Source organism: Capra hircus, chromosome 19, assembly GCF_001704415.2.
Source record: "Capra hircus breed San Clemente chromosome 19, ASM170441v1, whole genome shotgun sequence".
NCBI classification, from domain to species: Eukaryota; Metazoa; Chordata; class Mammalia; order Artiodactyla; family Bovidae; genus Capra; species Capra hircus.
The window spans coordinates 44,222,006-44,246,784 of NC_030826.1; the positions used below are offsets into that span (position 1 = coordinate 44,222,006).

The 24,779-nt window shown below is 44.3% G+C and overlaps 2 protein-coding genes across 3 annotated transcripts in view; one reads left to right on the forward strand and one right to left on the reverse strand.

Annotated features, from left to right (window-relative positions):
- The window catches only part of EFTUD2 (elongation factor Tu GTP binding domain containing 2), a 38,841-nt gene extending 18,623 nt beyond the window's left edge, over nt 1-20,218 (reverse strand). The window contains exons 1-9 of the mRNA XM_005693941.3: nt 19,973-20,218; nt 16,909-17,017; nt 8,473-8,638; nt 7,728-7,806; nt 6,271-6,346; nt 5,723-5,788; nt 4,899-4,934; nt 2,084-2,174; nt 968-1,050 (exon numbers count right to left, since the gene is read on the reverse strand). Of these exons, the coding sequence (XP_005693998.1) occupies nt 968-1,050; nt 2,084-2,174; nt 4,899-4,934; nt 5,723-5,788; nt 6,271-6,346; nt 7,728-7,806; nt 8,473-8,638; nt 16,909-17,013 (702 nt within the window). The 5' untranslated portion in view covers nt 17,014-17,017; nt 19,973-20,218. The remainder of the gene's footprint in view (nt 1-967; nt 1,051-2,083; nt 2,175-4,898; nt 4,935-5,722; nt 5,789-6,270; nt 6,347-7,727; nt 7,807-8,472; nt 8,639-16,908; nt 17,018-19,972) is intronic.
- CCDC103 (coiled-coil domain containing 103) lies at nt 20,312-24,205 on the forward strand. Of its 2 annotated transcripts, XM_005693942.3 has the most exons (4): nt 20,312-20,421; nt 22,365-22,516; nt 22,910-23,042; nt 23,711-24,205. In XM_005693942.3, exons 2-4 carry the CDS (start codon nt 22,374-22,376, stop codon nt 24,140-24,142), a joined length of 708 nt encoding a protein of 235 aa, XP_005693999.1. In that variant the 5' UTR covers nt 20,312-20,421; nt 22,365-22,373; the 3' UTR covers nt 24,143-24,205. The 2 variants fall into 2 exon arrangements, with proteins under 2 accessions (XP_005693999.1, XP_005694000.3); XM_005693943.3 differs by lacking the exon at nt 20,312-20,421 and having other exon boundaries at nt 22,390-22,493.

Consider the following 24,779-nt stretch of genomic DNA (forward strand, 5'->3'; position numbering starts at 1 on the left):
TTTTACTACATTAATGTTTTTTAATATGTATGTATAGAAACAGTTATGTATGGGTGTACATTATCTGTGTTCAGTGAGAAATTTTAGAAGTAATGTACCCCAGTAGCCATGAACATACTCTGAAAGACAACTGACAAAATCAATGGCCTATATTCTCCAAAAATGCCAATGTCATAAAGACCAAGAAAGCTAAAAGAACCATTCCTATTAAAGACACATGAAAATTAAATGTTATGCATCATCCCGGATTAGGAAAAAAAATTCTATAAAGGACATTTATTGGGACTGACTAAGGTCTACAGGAAAATTTCTGTACAACAATTGTATCAATGTTAAGTTCCCTGATTTTGTTAAGCCTATTATGATTACATAAGTGATGTCCTTGTTCTTAGGAAATATATTCTGAAATATTTCCTTTTCATACGGTACGAGGGGGAAACACATACACATGTGAGTGCAAACGTACATGTACAGAGAGAATTACAAATGAGGGCAAGTTGCTCTGTGTTACTGCAACTTTTCAGCAAGTTTGAAATTATTCCAAAACGAAGTCAATTTTAAAAAAGGGCAACTCTGGCTCCCTCTGCTGGCTATCTCACTGATGACAAAGTGAATGAGGTTAAGTCAAATGACCGAATCTTTCTATTTAGAAATATAAAAGACACCCTGGATCTTTTAACTTCAAACTCTTTAGCTTAGACGAACTCTTAACATTTCAAACTCTCCTCCCTCTCTTTTATTTACCTTTGCATTTCTGTGATCATTTTGTGCCTCACTGGGTAGGGAGTGAGGGTCTCATGAGAACTAATTTTGACTTTCATTTGCTGCCTTCATTTTTACAGCAAACGTGAACCTTAATCCCACAGACTCTCACGTTCTCTAGCTCCCAGCTCACTCAGAGCTCTGGGCATCATGCGGGGCAAACGTAACAGGGAGGAGGGGTCTAAGAGAACAGAGGTGGACTCACGCCCTCAGCAGCATCGATGAAAAGGACCACTCCATCTGAGATGCGCAAGCCCGCTGTGACCTCATCAGAAAAATTCACGTGTCCTGGAAAACAAATACCAAGTCAGTCACAATTTGTATGGTAGCAGGATGAGGCACAATTAACTTGTACATGGTTGGCGGCGGGGTGGGGTTTCAAAGCACACAAACCCACGAATATTCTCTTTCCCTTCTCCCCACAGCTCCCTGCAGGGTATAAAATTCCACATGAGAGTCACTAAAAGCTTGGATTAAGTTTTTATCCAGGAGACCCTCAAACACAAAAGAAGTGTTTCACCAAGGAGGGCATAAGGCATTCATACTCAGACTAAACCAGTCTCAGCAGTGAGTAGAGTTCTGTGAGACAGAAGACAATTTGGAGGCAGGAAAAAGGGCAAAGGAGGGCCTGCAGCACAGGAGCAGGCTGCTGGGTGCAGGCTGGGAGTCAGAGGCTGAGAGGTATGAGGGCAACGGGCATCTGATGGGGCAAAGAAGGCCAATCTGTCAAAACCCAAATTTTCCTATTTAAAAAAGGAAAAGCCTTGGACTTCCCTGGTGGTCCAGTGGTTAAGACTCTACCTTCTAATGCAGAGAGTGTGGGTTCAATCCCTGGTAGGGGAACTAAGGTCCTACATGCTGTGGACAAAAATTAAAAAACAAAAACCAAACAGGAAAACCCTGAGCTGGGCCTTTCCAAAGAGAAAGTCAACCACAGGGCAACGTATGGTAACCTGCAAGTCGCCCAGCCATTGGTGTGTGCTCCCCCAGTCTCTTTCAAAAGACTGAAAGACTGAGACGGCCTGAGCCCAGGACCATGTGTGACTCAGTTTTGCTGCCCCAATGAATACATGACTATAAGAGTCCCCCAAATTTAAATCTTGTAAAGCAGAGTCAACAGAGGAACAAAACAAAAGGTCTAGAGCAGAGCGCTTGCTAATTAACTCATTAGATGCAAAAGAGACAGTTAAAAAAAGAAAATTATCTCAACAAAGGCGAGGAAATGTGAAAACAAAGATGCAACACTCTGTTCTGGAAAGTGTGGGACCATGAGAAACAAGCTGGGCAAGGTTCTGAAGGTAAAAGGTCAGGGATATCCTACCTGGAGTGTCCATGATGTTGAAGAGGTAGGATTTCCCCTTGGTATCTGGCAAGACCACTGTCACAGGAGTACTTTTGATGCCAACACCCCTCTGAAAGGCACAGAGAAAGAGGGCAAGAGTGATCAAGGCCTCTTCCTATGCCAGAGGGCTTCATGATGCTCCTGGGTCTTTCCAGTTGCTAGTAAATTATCCTGATGTCTCTCCTTGCAAAGGGTATGATTTTTAACTAGGCCTCTAACGAGAATGACCTTGAAGATGAACTACCTGGGTGTTACACAGCTTTGGAGGAGAGGCAGCGGGCGGGGAGGAGTTGGTTCAAATACAAAAAGCTAAAAATAAATGAACAAGCTAGCAAAGCAGTAAATAAGTGTTAGTCTGCTGGGAGCCAGCGTGAGGAACCCCACCCGTGACAAGGTCATGTGGCAGAGATCTCACGTGCAAGGTCGAGTCAGATCTCAGGTTTTCCCCCTGGTATTTCCTGAGCATGTACCCCAAAAAAATAAGAATATGCCCGCCTTATTGTACTGTACTTTTCCACTCTCCTGACACACTCTGGAAAAAGTCATCTCAAGGCTTCAGTCTTCTGCATTTGAAAGGGTGTTTCAATTCAAAAATCCCTCTGATGGCTTTTTAGCCTGCCTGCAGGACTCGTACAGCTGCGCATGAGATTGTTTGAGGCCTCCTGACCGGGGGAGGCACAGGAAGCTTAAAACATCCTAGGAATGTAGGGGCTTCCGAGGAATCAAAATCATTAGAATAGGACTGATTAAAGGTTCCATTTGTTGAGCCAATACTTGCTGCCAAATTTTTATATCTTTTATTTTTAGATATAGTTGGTATATAGAAAAACAGGTAGTAGACCTGGTATTAGCAACATTAGATCTTTGAGTTAAGTACTTTCTTTGTTATAACCCACTGCACCTTTGTTCTACAGGAATGTAACTTTATTTAGTACTTTGAGGGTGATGCAGAGTAAAGAAAAAACACTTCTAGGGAAAAGGAGTTTTCTGGTTGATAGACAATTATCCAGGAAGAGAGCCATAAAAATGTTAACAAGCCTCTTGGCCAGAAGATAATGTAAACCACCTGAGACCTTTTGTATACGGGAGGGTATGCAAAAAGAAAGCCTTGTCTCAGTGAGGGTCAGGACTGCTGCCCCTGCATAACTCTGCATATTCCATTAAGTACAACTTGGGGTACATAAGCTGATTTTGAAAAATAGTTTTTGGAGTCTTGCACCGATGCTGGGCATGTCGTTCTTTTCTCCCTTTTTCAGCTGAATTCCCATCTGGGGCGTGGAGGCTCACCATGTTTACTTACTTGTCTCGGCTTCTAAGATCCATAAGAGAGAGAGCCCAAGGCAGGGCACTCTCGATATTCAAACGGACGCCGGTGGCCTAACGTAGACAGTGCAAGTTCCTTGTCTGGAACTTGATTGGCTTTCCACATAAACTAAGTTATTCAGCCTCTTTTCTCCACCTAAATTCCCTACTACACTATTTCTTCCTAATCTAACCTTATATCTCTAAATAAATAAGTTTTTCTCGCCTATCCGTCTCCCCTTCAAATTTCCCTGGATCCACCAGGGCTGGACCCCGGCATTAGTCGCTCAGTTGTTTCTGACTGCCACTCCATAGACTATAGCCCACCAGGCTCCTCTGTCCATGGGATTCTCCAGGCAAGAATACTGGAGTAAGCAGCCATTCCCTTCTCCAGGGGATCTTCCTGACTCAGGGTCTTCTGCATTGTAGGCAGATTCTTTATTGTCTGAGCCACCAGGGAAGTCCAGCAAAGCAGTATTAAACTTTAGGAGAGAATCTAGAGGCCTAAAATCTTACCCTCCTCATACAGTGTAAACAAAAATAATTAAGCACCATATAAGTGAAAAGAAACAATCTGGGGTATTTTAGGTTTTTAAATATATACATATATGAGAAAAGGAAATAGTAACCCACTCCAGTATTCTTGCCTGGAAAATCCCATGGACAGAAGGGGCTGGCGGGCTACCGTCCGTAGGGTCGCAAAGAGTTGGACACAACTGAGTGACTAAACCAAACCATCTATGTATATAATATATATATAATAAAAGCTGTAACAGAAAGTACTAAAACAATTTCAGTCACACAAATATATAAATATATTCATATACATAAAAACAACAGCTAATATCTGTTGAGTGTTTAACATATGCCAGGACTGTTTAAAGCTCCTTTGGCTAATCATACTTATACTCGGTGGGCTTTCCATGTGGTCATTTAACAGAGATAGAAATAAGAGAGACAGGGAAACAAAAGGGGTTGGAGGGGAGGGACAAAGATCCAGGTGCAAAGAAAGCCCAACCAGGTGGAATGGCAAAGACCAAGATGTATACTCACTCCTTTAATCAGAAAGAAAAGCACAAAGACAGACGAACTCATTCACCAAGAGAAGCTACTCCCAGAGATCAACATATGGACGGAGTCATCTTATAGCAGATTTTTAAGGATGATGTCATTTGAAACATCCTGTTTAGCTTCTATAAAACTTACAGCATAAATGTTCTCAACACCTCCTGGCACTTGCCCTATTAAGCTAAATTATATCCAGCCAAGCATACGAAGCTCCCCCTTGTACCGGACAGTTTGCCTACCCAGCTCTCTTTCAAGTTACTGACCTTGGGATGACTAGGAGAAGCAGGGAGATAAAGAGGTGAGGGATGGGAGTGAGAGAGGGGGCAGTGGTATGGACCAAACCGTTATCATAAAGGCTCCTCTACACTCCCTACAGAACTACTACTGCTGTGAACAACAATCAGATTTCCAAAGGCACACTTACCTCTTGTTCTGTGAAGAGGATGTCAGTGTAGCACAGCTAAAAATAAAAATAATAAAGAACTGTGGTTACCATCTGAATTCAGACTCCTCTCCCACACAAACCATCAATCACTTTCCCTCACCACCTCCCTGGCTCCAGAGTCTCTCCCTCAGGAGAAGAGATGGAAGACAACAGGGTGTCCCTACAGACATTTTAGACAATGAGACTGGCGCCCTGCCAGAGAGAAAATGCTCCTTCCTGGATGTGTGTTTTCTTGGGGAGTGGGGAAAGTCACTAAAGACCAGGCATGGCTGCAGAGCTAAATTATATCAAATGCACTGAATTCTTCGCAGTGATACATGGAGACATAGCTGGCCTTCGTGGACCCTGCACGTCAAAACAGTCAATCTGGCGGAGACTGAACATTTATTGCACTGAGACTTGCAGCCACACTTGGCCTTATTCACAGGCATTTGAATTTATCATGAAAGCAACAAGGTCCAATTGTATTATATTTATAGAGTAGGCTATTAATACTATGACAGGAAAGAATAGGCCACAAAAGTCAGGATATATCAGAACAGAGGAGCGATCCCAAGTGAAGAACAGATCACCCCAAAATACTGCAGGTTAACATTCTCTCTGTTCCTGAGAAAGCTGAAATCATTTTAAGGGCTATTCATAGAAATTACAATTATAAAGCAGCACATTATAAGGCACACAATCCTAAGGCATCATTATTTATAATGAGAGTGGCAAGGTGGAAGGAAGGGGAAGGAGAGAGACACCCACCCCTGTATATTCTGAATGGTTCATCCTAAACCCTGAACAGGATTTCCACTTACATCTTGGTCATAGCGCTTTCTGATTTCCGGGTGAGTCTGCTCTATTAAACAATCTACAAAACATGTCTGAAAGAGAAGAGAAAGTTATGCTCTACCACCCACCAGGGAAAATCTATTCTACCCTTCCCCCAGTACACCCTATAGTTTAGGAATAAAGAGAGGAAGAGGAGAGCAGGGAGGATTATGGCACAGCGAAGGATCAACAATAAAGCCACAGGATTATTTTCAAATGAAAGATGAAACCTTTCTTAGACAAGCATCCCCCAGGAAATAAAAACTTATAAAATCAAAATCAAAGTAAGGCTCAACTTCCCCTCTGCTGTCCAGATGTAGACACGAGGCTCAGGCATGCCAGTGGCTTAGTTTTCCATCTGCTGCTCAGAAAAAGCTGGAATTTCACAGCTCAGTTTCACAATAGGCATGGAGGCCCCCAGAGTCAGGAGGTCCAGCCTTCAGGCTTCAGACCCCAACAGGTGACTCCGAGGGCTAAAAAAAAATGAGCAGAAATGAACAGCAACCCTGTTCCAAGTAGCCAAAAGCTCACTTACCTTGCCATGGTGCAGATGGCCACAGAGAGTCACATTTCTGATGAGCTCCGAGTTATCCATCAGATCTGCCAAGAAACTGTAAGGACAAAGGGAAAGAGAAAAGGGAGCTTTGGCAAGTTTTCAAACGGGCGAGTGGCACAGAGGTGTGTTAGGTATTTTTGGCCAGGGATAACTGTCAGACCAACTGGAGAAAAAACTGAAAGCTGTCAGTCTAGGTCTGCTAGCAGGTAGCTCACAGGCAGCAACAAAGACCCAGCACAGCCAGAAATAAAATAAGTGGAAAAAAAAAAAGTATGAACAATGGCAGGTGAACTGACTGTTTCAGAAGGGGCCTCACTCCTCCGGACAAGATGTCAACATGTTTTGTTTTGTTTTGAAAAAAAGAAAAAAAAGCTTCATTATCTAATAATGGTTCACAAGTGTCTCAATACGAGGACCTTGTAAGTGCCATTTTATCAATGAAAATCTTCTCAGTTTGCAGTATGAATAGTCTAAATTATTCTACACACATATACCTACTTGTGCCTCCTTTTCAAAATAAAGAGTTGTTATGTTTCCAAAACACTTAACAACCTTACCAAGTCAAAATAGGCTCTGGTGGCCCTAACAATGATAATTATAATACCCAGTCTGTCTCAGAGGTAGGCTTCCAATACCAATCTAAAGGTTTGGAAGAAGAGAAAACAGCTGAGATCTGTAGGAGAACCACGAAGAAAGTTAAGATGGAGCCTGAATATCTCAGCAACCATATAAGATGACGGAAAATTTTGGCAAACTGTAGGAAGCGATTTTTGCTTTCACAATAATTCACTGGTGCAGCATCATGGATGGACCTAGAGATTATTATACTAAGTGAAGTAAGCCAGACAGAGAAAGACAAATATCATATGATATCACTTGTATGTAGAATTAAAAAAAAAAAAAAAAAAGAACTTATCTACAAAACAGAAATAGGCTCACAGACATAGAAAACTAACTTATGGTTACCAAACAGGAAGAGGGTGATAAATTAGAGGAGCCTGGGATTAACATATAAACACCAGTATATACAAGGACTTACTGTACAGCGCAGGGAACTATACTCAGTATTTTGTAATAACATACAAGGGAAAAGAATCTGAATCACTGAGCTGTACACTGAAGCTAACACAACACTGTACCTCAATTTTTAAACAATAAACTAATTAATAAATAAGAAACAGTTCATGGATATGCCCTTTTACCTACCAAATTGAGCTGGAAGCTGTCAGATTGGATCTGGCAGCAGATAGCCAGCCACAGAGCTGAACCTGGTCACAGAGGGAAGTCAGTAAAGTGACTCAGGCACAAATGGGTGCCACTGCTCTCACTACCGCTTGCCCCCAACTCACTGGCTACTTCAACTAAACTACCTCCAACCTCCATGAGAAATCGAACCCACAATATTCGCACAGAGGCCGCAGGACCTTGTAACTTACTCCATTTCGTACACCGTGACAGGTAATGTCTGCTCCATCAGAGTGAATTTCTTGGTTTTCACTGGCTTAATAATGGGTTCTAGGAGGAAGAAAAAGAAAAAGGAGTGATGTACAGGTAGGCATAAAGCATAAAAATAAAAGGCCCTATTCCATGAGACTCAGCTTTTGGAATGGATGATACAGGACACCGATTTATATTATTCTCGAGGACCACTCAGGTTGTGAAAGTTCTGGCAATGCTGTTTAGCACGAACAGTGAAGGATCCTGAACTGTGGACTGAGGTGTTTGGACTTCATTTTGCAGGAGGAGGGGAGAGGGGCTGGATACAGGACAAGATGAGGTGAATGCAGCTCAGAACTCCCCCTTAATTTATAAAATACAACCAGTTTCCAGAAGATCAGTGGAAATTATTAAGGAAGTAGAATATAATCATTAAGAGGACTGGTTAAAGGAACTGGCATTATTTGGATGGGAAAAGAAAAACAGAACAGACTGGAGGGGGAACTCAAAGACAGTCTTCGGGAACCTAAACAGATATTAGGTAAAGAAGCAACTCATATTTGTTTAGTAACGAGCTGTTTTATTGACTATCAAAGCAGGGTTAACTCAATCTCAATCCAGGAATAGCACCTGAAAGAAAAATGAGTCCGTTCATTCACTGAACTTTTTCAGGCTGCTTCTGGCTATCAAATGAGGTTTTCCAATTCTGATTTCACCTCTCATGACGCGGTGCCTCTCACTGACCTGTGAGAGGCTGGGTGTCCTCCTCCTGAACGATGGTCTCCACCTCGGGGCCGTACACCTCCTCGGCGGTGGGGTAGTACTTCTTGTCCTCGTGCAGCACCACCTCCATCCCAGGGTGGTCTTCGTCGTGATCACCCACATCGTCGTCGTCCTCGTCCTCATCGACCTGAACGCAAAAGCGGAAAGGAGTTTGGAAGAGGCATGCCCTCTTCCTGCTCAGGGACTGACTACAATACCTGAGTTAAAAGCAATAAAGTCACACGCCTGGCAGCTTCCTGAGTTCCGCACTAAGAAGTCAGCAAGGCAGGGTCAACTCGTGTGTGATCTCCACAACGAGAAGACTGTAAGCCATGGGCATAGACCACTCTCCCGATTCAAATGAACCCTCTCTCGGGACATGTGCAGAGGGGCCAGCTGTGGACTCTGGGCAGATGCAGCTGCAGGACTTGAAAGTAAAGCATTCTTAACCCTCCTGAAGACAAGAGATTAGTGGCAGATAGTCTGTGCAGAGAGTTATTAGATGCCTTGATCTGAGTGAGAAACTTTCCTCCACTGGGACCTCAGAGGTCTGACAGCCATTGTGCCACCAAGTAATGAAAACAAAACCCCAGGGCAATAAATTCTACAGGCACCAAAGGGACACAAAAAGGTGGCTCAGTGCCTAGGAAGTCACACAAAGAGAAACAATCTGGATCCCACCGAGGACACTACCTTGAGTGCTCATGTCTTCTTAGGCTTCTCTCACTTTCCTTGTTTTTGATGGCCTCCAGTTTTGGGTAAGGCATTTTATAGAAAGTTTCTCAATGAATTTGACTGAGTCTCTCTCATAAGTAGGATTTGGGATCTTAAAACCTTAAGGGATTTTGAAAGGATGACCACAGAGGACAGCGCCACTTTCACCCCACATCAAGGATATATATTCTCAACATGACTTACTAGTGTTGATGTTAACCTTGATCACCGAGCCAAGGTCTTATTTGCAGGTCTTTGCACTGTAAAGTTACTCTCTTTCCCCACTATTGTACTCTTTGGAATGAAGTGTCTGTGTATAGCCTACACTTAAGAAGAGTGGAATTATGTTTTTGTTTTTTAAATTTTTGTTGGTGTACAGTTGAATGCAGGGTTGTGCTGGTTTCTGCTGTGCAGCAAGGTCAATCAGTTATACCCATGCACAAATCTACTCTTTCTTAGATTCTATCCCCATCTGGGTCATTGCAGAGTACTGGGTGAAGTTCCTTGGGCTATACATTGGGTTCTTATTGGCTGTCTATTTTATATAGAGTAGTGTAGAGTTGTTGTATTCTTAGGGGCGGAATGTTTACATCAGTTAATTGAAATCCTATGGAAAGAAATTGGTCTCTTCATTTATTAATTTCTACCATTTGAGCTCATGAATATTCATTTTGTGCTTTGGGAAAGAAACCAGTAATACTTAAATTTTGTTCAAACTGTAGCATCTTTGGTCACTGGGAGCTCTTAACTGGCTCCTGTGTCCCTTCAATATGCCTCCATTGTTGTGTGGTTGCTGTTTTTAAACACGTCTCACTTTACAACACCAGAGGATACTCCAGGTTCATCTCATATTTCTCCTGTCCAGAGTTAGCCATTTATCTAAGGAGTCACAGACCCTTCATTGAAGAATGGTATTACAGAACCAAGACCTGGGCACTAGACATGTGCTAGATTGTTCTTGTTTAGTTCCTAAGTCTGACTCTTTGTGACGCAATGGACTGAAGCCCGCTAGGCCCCTCCTTCCATGGGATTCTCCAGGCAAGAATACTGGAGAGGGTTGCCATTTTCTTCTCCAGGGATCTTTCCGACCCAGCGATCGAACTTGAGTCTCCTGCATTGGCAGGCAGACTCTTTACTACTGAACCACCAGGGAATTGCTTAGAGGCCCTGTCAGCTGATATAACAAAGAAATAAATCTATGTATCCTAACCAAGAAAAAAAAAAAAACTAACCCTTTCTTAAGGGCCACTGGTCACAAGTGGATGCAGATGGAAGGCACTTTTCTGGACCCTGCCCTGCGTCTCACACATCAGGAATCCCACAGGACGGGAGCTCTGTGGGAACTAGGCAACTGTGTGTGCTCAACTCACAGCTTGGCACACAGCCAACTCTATCAAATGAAGGAAGGCTTCCTACATATTCCTGCCCCTGTTGAATACTTCCAATAATAATAGCACTTACTCACAAGACAGCCCAGTTTCCTGTCGGAAGACAGGATGGTGAGAGTTCAGTAAATAACGGGAGAACAGTATGAGCTGAGACCACACAGCAGGTGATCATGTCGGATCCTCCAGATCATTCTAAGTGATCTGACTTTATGGCAGTGCTTCTCAACAAAGGCAGTTTTGCCTTCCGGGAAACATTTGGCAACATCTGAAGGCATTTCTGGTTGTCATGACTGGGCGTGTGTGTGTGGGGGGGACCTAGTGGGCATGAGCCAGGGATACTGATCAATATCCTATAAAACACAGGACAGCTCTTGCAATGAAGAATTACCTGGCCCCAGATGTCAATGGTAGCAAGGCTGAGAGGTCTGGTTCTAGAAGTTTTGAGCAGAGGAGTGATACGGTCAGGCTTTGTTTTAGAAGAATCACTCTGGATCTCATACCAAGAATATACAGGAAGGAGGGAGATTAGAAGGGAGGGAGATAGAAGGCTACTGCAGTGAAGTAGGAGAGAGATGGCACTTATGGTGACTTACATCAGAGGAGCAGCTGGGAAGGTGGTCAGAAGAGGCTGGATGCTGCATATATTTTTAAAGACAGAGTCAAAAATATTTTCTAGTGAATTCAAAGTGGAGTGAAAAAAAAGAGGCAAGGTTTTTGATCCGGGGAATGTACTGTCTTTAATGAGATGAGGAAGACAGTGAGAGTAATTGGAGGCAGGGGACAGGGGGTGGGGAAGTTCTGTGTTTAGGTCTCAGATATGCTAAGTTTGAGATGCTATATTAGATATCAAATAGAGATGCCAAAGAGGAAGCTGGACATACCGCCTGAGCTTCAAGAGCAAAGTCCAGGTTGGAGATAACATTTGAGAGTCCTCAGTTAATAGAAGGTATCTGACACACTGGATAAGATGAGCAGGGGAGTGAGTGTAGACAGAGAACAGGTGTCCATAATGGAGCTTTGGGACCTGTTGACAGTTAGGAGGTCAGGGAGATGAGGAGGAACCAGTAGCAAAGACTGAGGAGGACCAGCCAGAAGAGAGAAGGAAAGTCCAGAGGTTCCCTGGAAGTCCAGGAAAGAGTGTTTTAAAGAGGGAGTAATCGCTGGTCAGGTGCTGCAGGCAGGGCAGGTAGGGTGAGGATGGGGTCTGCCACAGAGGTCACTGATGACCTTGATGGCAGCCCTCTGTGGAATGTGAGAGGCAAAGAATAGAAGTAGGTTTGAGAAAAAAAAAAAAAGGGAAAAAAGGATTTGGAGACAGCAAGTAACAACTCTTCGGAGATGAGCCGAATTGGGAAACAGGGAAATGGGAGGTAATGGAAGGGAGCTCTGGGGTCAAGAAAGGATTACGATGAAATAACAAAACCTTTTGGTTCCTGCGAACTCCACTTCTTCCTAGAACAGCCTTCCTTCTTCCCTGTCTCCGTTATTAAAATCCTATGCATCTCTTCACTGTTGTGCTGTGCTTAGTCGTGTCCAGCTCTTTGCAACCCCATGGACTGTAGCCCACCAGGCTCCTCTGTTCATGGGGATTCTCCAGGCAAGAATATTGGATTGGGTTGTCATGCCCTCCTCCAGGGGATCTTCCCAACCCAGGGATTGAACCCAGGTCTCCCACACTGCAGGCGATTCTTTACCATCTGAACCACCAGGGAAACCCCATTATTGCAGTGCGTAGCCTATCCCTTCTTCAGGGCATCTTCCCAGCCCAGGAATCGAACTGGGGTCTCCTGCATTGCAGGTGGATTCTTTACCAGCTGAGCTACCAGGGAAGCTCTTCACTGTTACACACCTCCATAAAAAGTGTTCTTTAAAAAAATCTATGCACCTATGTGGACTAGGAGGCTATAGGATTCTCATCCTGCTAGAAAGAGTATGGACAAGTACAGCCACGCTAAAGAGTAACCTGACAGTATAAACACATTAAGTATATATACAATCCTATCATCAGCAACTCTGCTTCAGGGAATATAATATAACCCCCATAAATGTTCACATGGAGCATAACTGGATATACCTGAGAATATTCACTGCAGTATTATCTGTGATGAGGAAAGGCTTCTGGCAGGTATCCTGGGTGATATACACCAGGGAGAATGGAGCAGCAATCAGATGCCACAAACTAGACAGACACACAGCAACAGGGATGGATCCTAAAAATACATCACCCACCACAAGATTGAGTGGCAAAAGCAAGAAACAGAATGATGTATACAACACGATACCATTTACCTTCATTAAAAATACATGTGCAGAGGGACTTCCCTGGTGGTCCAGTGGCAAAGACTCCGTGCTCATAGTGCAAGAGGCCTAGGTTCGAGCCCTGGTCAGGGAACTAGATTCCAGATGCCACAAGGTCAAAGATCTCTTGTGCTACAACTAAGAGCGTAGCCAAAGAAACAAAGATTGAAACAAAAGTTCAGGCGCACCATGCCACTATACACACTTTGTAACTTCTACAGATAAAAAAAGCATGTGTACACTAGAATTTCTGTGGTGACAGCTATAAGAATGAAATAGAAAGGAATTCGTGAGTTCATTAAACAAGGAGAGAGCCTTGCCCAAGCCATAATACTGAGGAGCTTCAACTAGAGTATGATTCCCTCAATGCTCTGGACTGAGGTGAAAACATTCAAACATTGCTTAATCATCTCCCCCCCTCCCCCGGCTTTTATTTTTAGTTTATGTTGTTGTTAACAGCTTTAGTCAGATATAAGTCACATGCCACACAATTTGCCTACAGTTCAATGGTTTTCAGTATACTCACAGCTGGGTAACCAACAGCACAATCAAATTTAGATTATTTGTATCACCTCCCACCTAAAACCCTTGTACCCTTTAGTCATTACCCACCTAGTTCCTGCCCCCAGCCTGGGCAATCACTAATCATTTTACTCTCTCTTTCCCCACAGATGCCCTCATTCTTCAGGCCCACTTTGAATGTGACTTCCTCAGGTATTTTTCGTGGTCAATCTAGCCAGGAATGACCCTTCCTTATATATTATTACTAAAAATGTGAGTTTTTTAAAAAATTATTTTTATGTGGCTGTGCCACGTCTTAGTTGCAGCATGCAGGAGGGATCTTGGACATCAAGGAGATCGAACCAGTCAATCCAAAAGGAAATCAACCCTGAATATTCACAAGAAGGACTGATGCTAAAGCTCTAATACTTTGGCCACCCGATGGGAAGAGACACCTCACTGGAAAAGACTTTGGTGCTGGGAGAGATTGAAGGCAGGAGGAGAAGAAGGGGATGACAAAGGAGATGGTTGGATGGCATCACCAACTCGATGGACATTAGTTTGAGCAAGCTCCGGGAGATGGTGAAGGACAGGGAAGTCTGGCATGCTGCAGTCCACAGCAAAGAGTCTCAAAGAGTCGGACACCACCCAGCAACTGAACAACCACATGCAAAATCTTTAGTTGGGGCATGTGAAATCTTAGTTGTGACATATGGGATGTAGTTTCCTGACCAGGAACTGAACCAGGGTCCCCTGAACTGGAAGCACAGAGTCTTGGCCACTGGACCTCCAGAGATGTCCCTACAGATAAAAGCTGCCGCTGCTGCTGCTGCTAAGTCGCTTCAATCGTGTCCGACTCTGTGCGACCCCATAGACGGCAGCCCACCAGGCTCCCCCGTCCCTGGGATTCTCCAGGCAAGAACACTGGAGTGGGTTGCCATTTCCTTCTCCAATGCGTGAAAGTGAAAAGTGAACGTGAAGTCGCTCAGTCATGTCCGACTCTTAGCGACCCCATGGACTGCAGCCAAGCTACTAGGACTTAAACGGTGCTTGTCCTTCCCTGTATCCTATTATAAACCTTGCTTGTACTTCATCTCTCCTGGCAAGGAGCTTGTGCCTGGAGGGCATGGATAGTGCCTTGGCTCCCTTTTGCATCAGGATTTCCTGCAAACAGTAAGTGCTCAACAAATACTGAATGAATTCATGGACTTCATTTAGCTCAGTATTCAAAGATTCAAGTTCAAGAATCTTTGACCTTAGATTCTGTTATTCAGTATATTGTTTGGAATGTATACCAGAATACACACCCACACACACACCCACCCACCCACCCGGATATACATATATACTAGGTGGCTCAGTGGTAAAGAATCCGCTGTGTTAGGGACGATCCCCTGGAGACATAAGAGATACGGGTTCGGTTCCTGTGTTAGGGAAGATCCCCTGGAGGGCAACCCACTCCAGTATTCCTACCTGGAGAATCCCATGGACAGAGGAGCCTGGCAGGCTGTAGTCCATAGGGTCATACAGAGTTGGACATGACTTAGCCACTAAGCATGCATCCAGTATACTGGCTTATGTCATGTGCAAATCTTATACACCTCTCTTCTCTATCTTCACCTAAGTCATTGATAACAAGATTAAAAAGGACAGGACCAAGCATGGATGCCCAGGTTACGTCACAGGAGCTCTGGTGGTGATCCAGTAACTAACACTCTCTGGGTCCCACTGGCTGGAACCTCTCCAAATTGTATTATAACTTAGCCCATTGTCTTTCCATAAGGACATCATGAATTACAGTGGGGAAAGGGAGTAAAATGAAGTGAGGACCAAGGAAGCCTTCCTATTTGGTTTGAACTGGATTCGTGAGTTACTTGTATAATGAAAAATAATCTCTTTAAAATATTTTTTTAAAGAAAATCGGTTTATTAAAAAAAAAAAATGCCTTGCCCAAACCAGGATACACACAATATCCACAATATACCTATGACTTATAGCTAGTAATGGGATCAAGAGAAGTTTATTATTATAAAAACTCATCCTGGCTTCCTAAGTGTTCGACAGTCATCTGTTCTGAAATTCCTTCCATAATTTTTACCATGGGTGCCCAGCACTCACTGGTCCGCAGTTTCTGAAGGCAGTACCTTACCTTCCTCTTTGAAAAGGAGGAGTTGCCCGATTCACTTTTTAGCACCATGGCAACGCCTCATTTTCTTACGCTTACTAGCCTACCTGTGCAGTGTCTCCCCCACCATCCCACCCAGGATACAAATCATCTGGGGCCTGGAGACTCGAACTCATCTAAAGGTGCAAGCTACTCCCTTTTCATCTACATGGTTTCAATTTTATTTTTCCAGTGTTTATTCTATTTTTTCTGGTTTGAAGGACAGTTTCTCTGATGAAGACGACAAATGGCAGTCAAGACTTTTCTCCTGCTCTTCTGCCGTCCCATTATTAGCAAGCCTCCACTGAGCAGCAGTGGGCTCATCAGTGTGCTTCTTACTCACTTTGTTCTAAACAGTGTTACAACATAAAGGCCGCCTGTGGTGTCTTCTGCAAGCCTCAAACCATTCTGAACCTCACCCTCTGTAACTCTCCTGAAGAGGAGGCACAGGAATCTGCGTCTTCCCCTTCTACTGCTTTTATGTATTTTTAATTTTTTTTTAATGTGAATTTCTTTTTTTTTAAATTGAAGCATAGTTGATTTACAATGCTGTGTTAGTTTCAGGTGTATAGCAAAGTGATTCAGTTTTATATATATAAGTGAAAGTGAAAGTGAAGTCGCTCAGTCGTGTCCGACTCTTTGCTACCCCTGGACTGTAGCCCACCAAACTCCTCCGTCCATGGGATTCTCCAGGCAAGAATACTGGAGCAGTATGTATTTTTAATTTTATTTATGCTTCGTTGCTGCTCGCGGACTTTCTCTAGTTGTGGCAACTGGGGGCTACTTTTCGTTGTGGTGCACAGACTTCTATTTCAGGCAGGCTTCACTAGTTGCAGCTCAAGGGCCCTTGAGCTGTGGCTCAGTAGTTGTGGCGCATCGATTTAGTTGCTCCACAGCATGTGGAATCTTCCTGGATCACGGATCAAACACATGTCCCCTGCATTGGCAGGTGATTCTTAACTACTGGACTACCAAGGAAGTCCCTATTCATTTTTAAAACCTGAGTTTATGAGGGAGCTCCCAAGACAGCAGCCCTCGAAAGAGCTGACTACCTTTTTCTAAGTTAGGACTATTCATGATAGCCAAAAGGCACTTCAAGCAGACGGAAGAAGAGCTACTACCTGAAGAATTAGAACTCAGAATATAAAACCACCCTACCAACAAAATTACCTTATATGCTCCTTTGGAACTTCAAGCTTTCTTAGAGGCAGTGTAAGAACCAAATTAAATCACAATAATTATAAAAAGGACAATGTTAGAGATAAATACACGTTACTACGGGAGCACAGAAGATTCACTATCTCGTTGCTTTTTAAAAAACAGAGATGAGAAAAAGTAATATATCTGTTTTACCTCATCAAGATCTTTGGTCTCTCTGCCCAATTCATCATCATCTTCATCAGAATCAAGCTCTGGTCCGATGTAATTCCCAAACTCATCATACAAGTCAGTATCCATGGTGCTAAAATTCAACAAGAGAAAAGTTAGATGCTGGTGAGGAAACCGAGGCCTCCACCCTAGCCTATGGTTGACCATATCCCTTCACAGACTCTCCTCTCCAGTTACGTCAACCCACCAACTGATCCTCTAAAGCCCTGTACTTTTCCCTCCTCTCTGTCCTAATTCTGTGTCTGTTTACATACACTGTGCCCACTTCCTCCCCTCCCCTCCACCAGGGCTTGAACCCACGCCCCCTGCAGTAGAAGCATGGAGTCCTACCACTGGACTGCCAGGGAAGTCCCAGCCCTTGTTTTTTTTTTTTTTTTAATACTAAAAGAATTTTAATTTTAAAATAATTAAATACAGGAAGTTGCAAAAACAGTGCACATCACTTTTTCCTAAGTTATTTGAGAATAAGTTGCTGACACAATGTCTCATCACCTCCTCAGACTTTAGCGCAGAAGTTGGTAAACTACAGCCTGTGGCCAAATCTGGCTGTTCTCATAACGGCCTGGAAGGTATGATTTTTAAAATATTTTTAAACAGTTGGAAAAAAAAGTCAAAGGAAGAGTATTTCATGATACATGACAATTAGTTCTATGAAATTCAAATTTCAGTGTCTATGAAAACAGCTTTACTAGAACACAGCCATGCCCGTTTCTTTATACCGTCTGTGACTGCTTTCAGCCTGTAACAGCTGAGTAGCTGCCTCTGAGACTATATGGCCACAGAGCCTAAAATACTCTCTGGCCCTTAATAGACAAAGTTTGCCAACCCCTGTTCTTAGTGCACGTGATTCCTACAAACAAGGATATTCTTCTGCATAACCACAATACAACCATCAAAATCAGAAAATACTGACACATTACTACACCTAATCCACAGGCCCCCATACAAGTTTCAGAAATTGTTCCACTAATGTCCTGCACAGCAGAGGATTCCATGTTTGCACCTGGCTATCATGTCTTCAGTCTCTTTCAATCTGGAACAATCCTTGGCCTTTCCTTGATTTCTGTGACTTGACACTTTTGAAGATTACAGGCTAGTGAGCTTGTAGAATGTTCCTGAATTTAAGTTTGTCTGATGCTTCCTCATGATTAGAGTCAAGTTATGCTCTTTTTTTTGGTGAGAATATCACAGTAGTGAGGCTATGCTCTTTTCAGTGCAACTCCTAACAAGTGGCATATGATTTTAATTTCTCCCCTCAGTGGTGATGTTAACTTAACCACTTGATTGTGGTGGTGTCTACCAGGCTTTTCCACTGTATAAAGTTACGTGTTTTCTCTCTGCAGTTCATAAATATTTCGTGGGCTGTCTCCACTTCAAGTATTGAAATTCTATTCAAAATAACTGTTCAAAGACCATTTCCTTCAAGTCTTCCTTGAGCCTCAATTTCTCACTCACCTATGATGCCACAGCCTTTTGTGTCTTTATCAGCATTTACCTCTGTCATCAACGGTAGTTAACTGCCCTAATTACCCTCAACAACAACTCTACAGCTTACAAGTAATAGACAACAGACCAAAGCATGGGTTAACTGGTCAGGGCTCTGGAACTGGCAGACCTAGATTTGAATCCAAATTTTGTCACTTAATAACTATGATAACTATGTCACTTTAAGTAAGCCCTTCACCTCTCCAAGCCTGTTTCTTCAATTGGAAAATAAAGTGATTAATTTTCACCACATAAAGCGTTATGAGAATTAAACAAAATAGGCTGTGTAAAGAATTCATCATGATTCCAGGATCAATCAATGTTAACTGGCATTATTTTTTAGCCATTCTTTTGTCTGTTTCATTTGTATTTTTTAGTTAAAAAACTTTTTTGGCCATTCTTGAATACAGGAACCCTGTGCTCCTTGTGCCCATGTGCCAATGCCCAAGACACCACTTCACATAAGTAGGCACTGGATAAATGTTAACTGACCAAAACGTTCAATTTTGAGATACTGGTATTTCTTCCACAACGGTAATCCCTCCACCTCCTTCAGTGCCCCTTGTTGAGTGCTGATTGTGGATAAAATAGAGAATTAAGAGCTCCACTACTAATAAGTAAATGTGAATTATCACAGAAACTTTCATATGCATATTCCTTTTATTTCCAAAGAGCTATCATCTCTGTGCACATTTCATTCTCCCAAGACACCCATGAAATGACTGCAGAAATTTCTATACAAGGCTGTTCATGAAATAATCCAAGTCATTTCTGCTTCTGGGCCACTGCACTTACTCTTCTCTTCCAAAATGCTCTTCCCTTGGGCATATATACCTTGTTTCTTCATCTCACTCAGGTCTCTACTAAAACAGCACCTTCTCTGAGAAACCTTCCCTTGTCACTCTGAAAAACTCCTCCCCCCCCACACACACACATTCCCCAACCCCTATTTTCAATGTTTTATTATTCTTATTAACATTTAGCATTAGCTGACAAGTATCTTCGTGTATTTACCGTCACCTCTACAACTACAGTTTAAGCAAGGACTGTTTTTGTTTTCTCTTAAAAGGGTGCCTGCCACAAAACAGAACCACTTACTGAATGACGAAATGTATGGCTCCAACAAGGCACAGAGAAGACAGCTGACCTGCCCACAGTTGCACAAAACTAGTGAATTTCGGTACCAAACTTCACTGCAGCTTCCCGCTACAATGCAGGCTCTCAAAGGAGCATAGAGTAACGACGGAGGGAGCTTGATAGAGAAGTGAAGGCGGCACAGTTGGAAGAGAGAGTAAGATAGGGGAATAGACACTGCAAGAACGACCCCTGCCCAGGGAAAGGGTTTTATAGACGGACGACATGCAGGGAACCCAGGAATCGGTTGGGGGGTGGGGGGGCCTTTCATTCTCTATCCTACTCCACGCCTCAATTTACCTAGCTGTAAAGTGAAAGTGGCATATAACATATAGCATCTCTTCCAGATCTGACTAATTTCCCATTCCACCAGAGCAAGCCTCCCCTGACGCTGACCAGCGCCACTCACCTCCCGCTGCTCAGCCAAAATCTCCCAGTCGGCCGCTGGAGATCGTGCTTCCGGCCCACGCCGCCTCACCGCCTGCGCCCGCCGTTCGGAAGGACCCCACAGCGGCCGCGGTCGCGTTTCTTCCCGGGAGGGCAGCCCTCTGCCTGTGGACCAGCTCGGAGGAATCCCGGCTGCGGACACCGGAACCTGAGAAGAGGAACTGTGGGTCCCCAAACCACGGCGTGGGCTGCTCCAGAGAAAGCGAGGCCTGAGGAGGCGTGAATCTGATCAGGCGCCTCGGGGCCACCCTGACTGGGGGCCTTCGGGGCGATCACGTGGGAGGCTGTTGTAGCAGTTGCTGGGCAACCACAGCTGCTGGGCGTGGTCTACGCTGAGCTGACTTCGTCGGGCAGTGTCTGGGCATCCCCAAAGAAAGAAAGGAAACCGAGGCCCCGGCTGCTGGGGTGAAGGTCAGGGGGCAGGAGGATTAGGTGTTCTAGATTTTCAGTGACTGGGAAAGGCTTAGAACTAGGCAGGAGTCAGGACACCTGAGTTCAGTTCCTGGCCAGCCCACCCTACTTCTTGGTCTTCCGCTTACCCATGTTAGGGTGGAGGGTTGGTTTTAGACCTCCTGCTTCCGTGTTGGGGCTTGCCTGGTGGCTCAGACGGTAAAGAATCTGCCTGTAGTGCTGGAGACCTGGGCCAGGAAGATGCCCTGGAGGAGGAAATGGCAACCCACTCCAGTATTTTTGCCTGGGAGATCCCAGGGACTGAGGAGCTTGGTGGGGATGACTTCGCCACGTGATCTTTAGCTAATAGCTCGGAGCAGTAGTAGTAAGGTTCAGAAAGGTCTCACAGCAGTAAATGCGGATCCAAGATTAAAACTCGTATAGGTGATCTCTATAGAACGAATCAGTCAGCCTCAGACACGCGGAAGTTGCAGAAGTACAGAGACAGAACTAAAGAGGTTGCCCAAGTACCTAGAGATTTATGCTCCAGCCTTGGGCTGGACGGAGGGATTTGAGAACGGGGATCATTAAGCCCCTTCCTCTGTCGCGTCTACTTGATTTCCTGCTCAGTCATTGCATCTGGTTTCGGGTGGAAAGTATCTTTTCTCCTTCTAAGACATTTAAGTATGGGTGCTTCCCTGGTGGCTCAGATCGTAAAGAATCTGCCTGCAGTGTGGGAGACCCGGGTTGGATCCCTGGATCGGGAATATAAACACTGGAGAAGGGAATGGCAACCCACTCCAGTATTCTTGCCTGGAGAATTTCATGGACAGAGCCACCTTCAGTTCAGTTCAGTGCAGTCGCTCAGTCGTGTCCGACTCTTTGCGACCCCACGAACCGCAGCAGGTCAGGCCTCCCTGTCCATCACCAACTCCGGAGTCCACCCAAACCCATGTCCATCGAGTCGATGATGCCATCCAAGAGCCGCCTGGTGGGCTACAATCCATGAGGTCGCAGCTGTGACAGGACAGAACGACTAATGCTTAATTTAGCAATGGGTGAATTTTTATCCCTGGGCTCAAGAATAGCTTACAGTAGTTCTGATTTTGTGTGCGGGCCTCTATGGCAACTTGTATATAGTGAGTCCTGTGGAAATGTGAAGGAACTAAATTCTGAAATCGAAATGCTTCCTCAGCCAAAGCACCAATCTAAAATATTTTTAGAGACAGAATAAAAAAGAATGAAAAATTGCTATTTGAAACAACATGGATGGACCTAGAGGGTATTATAGAGTATTACCAGGTATTTTAAGACAGAGAAAGTTAAATACTGCATGATTTCACTTATATGCGAAATCTAAAAAACAAAACAAGGAAAACAGAAAGATTCACAGATACTGAGAACACACTGGTGGTTGCTACAGGGGAAGGTGTGAGGGGGGGAATGGGTGAAATAGATTAAGAGGCACAAACTTCCAGCCATAAAATATATTGTTATGAGAATGTAACATACAGAATAGGGAATAAGTCAATAATATTGTAATAACTTAAATTATGATAGATGGTAACTAAACATTGTGTTGATCATCTGGTAATGTATATGAATGTTGAATTACTGTGTTGTACACCTGAAACTAATATAACATTTAATGTCGATTAAATTCCAATTAAAAAATATTTTCAGAGGCAGAGAACAAAATTAAGATAAGGCACTAAATTGAAAGTCAAGACTGTTTTCGGCGACAACAGATCTTAAGCAAGACCTCACTGTGTGACTCAGCTCCCCTTTGTAAAACAGAGAACTAGATTTCTGTAATACCCCCCAAGATAAGTGACTAGATGTCCAGAGTGCTTTGGGGTCATTTTGTTGGCTGGCAAAGAATCCAGATGCAAACGCCCACTACCTCTCCTCCCCATCCCTGATGTTCGTCTTCTGTTTGACATTCATTCCCTTTGCCTTCCTAGGCAGCGGCCATGAAAAGGAATGATGTCATCAACTTCAAGGCTTTGGAGAATGAGCTGCAGGCTGCACTCATTGCTGATGAGAAGTACAAACGGGAGAATGCTGCCAAGTTACGGGCAGTGGAACAGAAGGTAGCTTCCTATGAGGAATTCAGGTCAGCTTAATGCCGTTTTCTCAGGCTCTCCTGTTCTGGTTTACTATAGTGGATAAGAGCATGCCCCTGGCCTCAGACCATTCTGGGCTCAGTCTTAGCCCTACCTTCTGCTACCTGTGTGATCTTATGCAAATTATTTTCCCTATCTGAGCCACTATTCCTCATCTGTAACAGAGAGTAACTATTGTCATGATTAAACATTATTGCACATAACATTCTGAGCACGATACCTAACACATGGAAAGTGCTAAAAAATTATCAGTTACTTTTGCTGTTGTTATTTTTCTCATATGGGCTTGCCAACAGGTCCAGCCTATTTCATGCAGAGTCCAGCCACCTCATACTTACAGGCAGCATAAGGTCCATCCCCTAATCTCTGGCCTTTGCCCATAGGGGTATCGTCCTTGCATCACATCTGAAGCCGCTGGAACAGAAGGACAAGATGGGAGGAAAGAGGCCTGTGCTCTGGAATTGTCACACTAGTCAGGGAAGGCCCTCCCAGGATGAAACCACTGAACTCTCCCTGGTAGGTGAGGCCCAGCAGGAATTTCTGCCCTCAGCCTCCCATCTTATCTTCTTACAACACATACATTTTCCTTGTGTCTCATGTAAAGCCAACAGAAGCAACCGTCTGCCTCCAATTCCAGCAAGAAAAGCAACCTGTGGGTGATGAGGCCCGAACCTCATCACCCACAGGTCAAGTCAGAAAGGTGTACTTGGCAGGCCCCTGTCCATCAGCCCTTGGCTTGCATTCCCAGATCAGATTTGGGGTGCCCTGCCTTGGATTATATGGTAGAGAGTCTGCCCCCAGGGTTGGGAAGGAGATACAGCCTGTCAGATCCTGAACACTTGAGTTCTTTTTTCTCCTCCTGAAGTTTCCCAATACCTCCCACCCCCACCCTGCTCAGAGTGTAGTCTGACTTACACTTGTAGAACAGGGCTGTGTCCACACTCATCAGTAGGAAAGTCTTGGTACAGCTAAGAATCTCACATCGTGGCCTGCATTTTTTCCTCTTGGGACCCTCCCTCCCCATCCCATCCCCTGTTCCTTCATCTGAAAATGAGGCCCACAGGGACTGCGACCTTGCCAATGCTCAGAGACCAATACCAGAGCTGAAAACCCATGGGTTCCCCTTGCTGTCACAGCGCAGCTGGAAGAGCTCTGGACTCTCTTTCCTTTCCTTTGTGATCCAGGAGAAAATGCTCTTCCAGCCTGAGACCTCAGCCGAGTTCTACCGTGACTGGCGGCGACACTTGCGCAGCGGGCCAGAGCGCTATGAGGCCCTGCTGCAGCTTGGGGGCCCGAAGCTGAGCCGCCTCTTCCAGATGGATGTGGGGTTTGGACTTCTAGGGGAGATGCTGGTGGCACTGGCCGATCATGTGAGGCCTGCTGACCGCTGGGCGGTGCTGGGGATCCTGCACAGCCTGGCCAGCACTGGGCGCTTCACCCTGAACCTGAGCCTGATGAGCCATGCAGAGAGAGAGAGCTGCAGAGCCTTGTTTCAGAAGTTGCAGGCCATGGGCACCCCCAGTCCGGAGGGGCAGGGTCTGGGGGAGCAGCTGGGTGGGCTTCAGGAGGAGGAAGGTCTGCTGCAAGAGCTGCTGATGCTATATCACCTGGACTGATGGGACCATTTACCTTCAGAGGCCCCCAGTGGTCATCAGAGGCATTTTTTGATGGTCTTGGGGGGCTCTGCAGGACTCTAATCAGAAACCCACACCTGATCCCCATTTGGATTTAGAATTTTCACAACCAAAGCAGGAACTGGATTTTCACTTTTCCCCCAGCCCCTTGGGGGCTTCATATTCTGAACTTTGTAGATCTACAGGATGGTCAAGGGCCAAGCTGAAAGACTTTTGCTTCCCACCCTTAGAGTCTGCCAGTCTGCTAGCCCATGGCCCTGAGATATGGGTGAGCACCCAACCAAACACTGGTACCACCCATTGCAGCCTCCGCTCAAAACAAGGAAAAAACAAAATTGTTAATCCTCCATGGTTAACAAACACTGATCTCCATAGTTCTTTTTTTAAAGTTGATCTTTATTGGAGTGTAGTTGCCTTAAATGTTGTTAGTTTCTTCAGTATAGCAAAGTGAATCATTTATATGTATATCTATCTATCTATCTATCTATATATCTTCTTTTTTGATGTCCTTCCCATTTAGGTGACCACAGAGCATTGAGTAGAGTTCCCTGTGGTACACAGTAGGTTTGTATTAGTTATCTATTTTATACATAGAAGTGTACATATGGTCAATCCCAAT

Excerpts from the sequence above, each read along its gene's own strand:
- CCDC103 (XM_005693942.3), top strand. The coding sequence starts at position 22,374 with ATGAAAAGGAATGATGTCATCAACTTCAAGGCTTTGGAGAATGAGCTG. Across the intron at positions 22,517-22,909 it reads GCTTCCTATGAGGAATTCAG|GGGTATCGTCCTTGCATCAC; the intron begins GTCAGCTTAATG and ends CTTTGCCCATAG. Across the intron at positions 23,043-23,710 it reads AAACCACTGAACTCTCCCTG|GAGAAAATGCTCTTCCAGCC; the intron begins GTAGGTGAGGCC and ends TTTGTGATCCAG.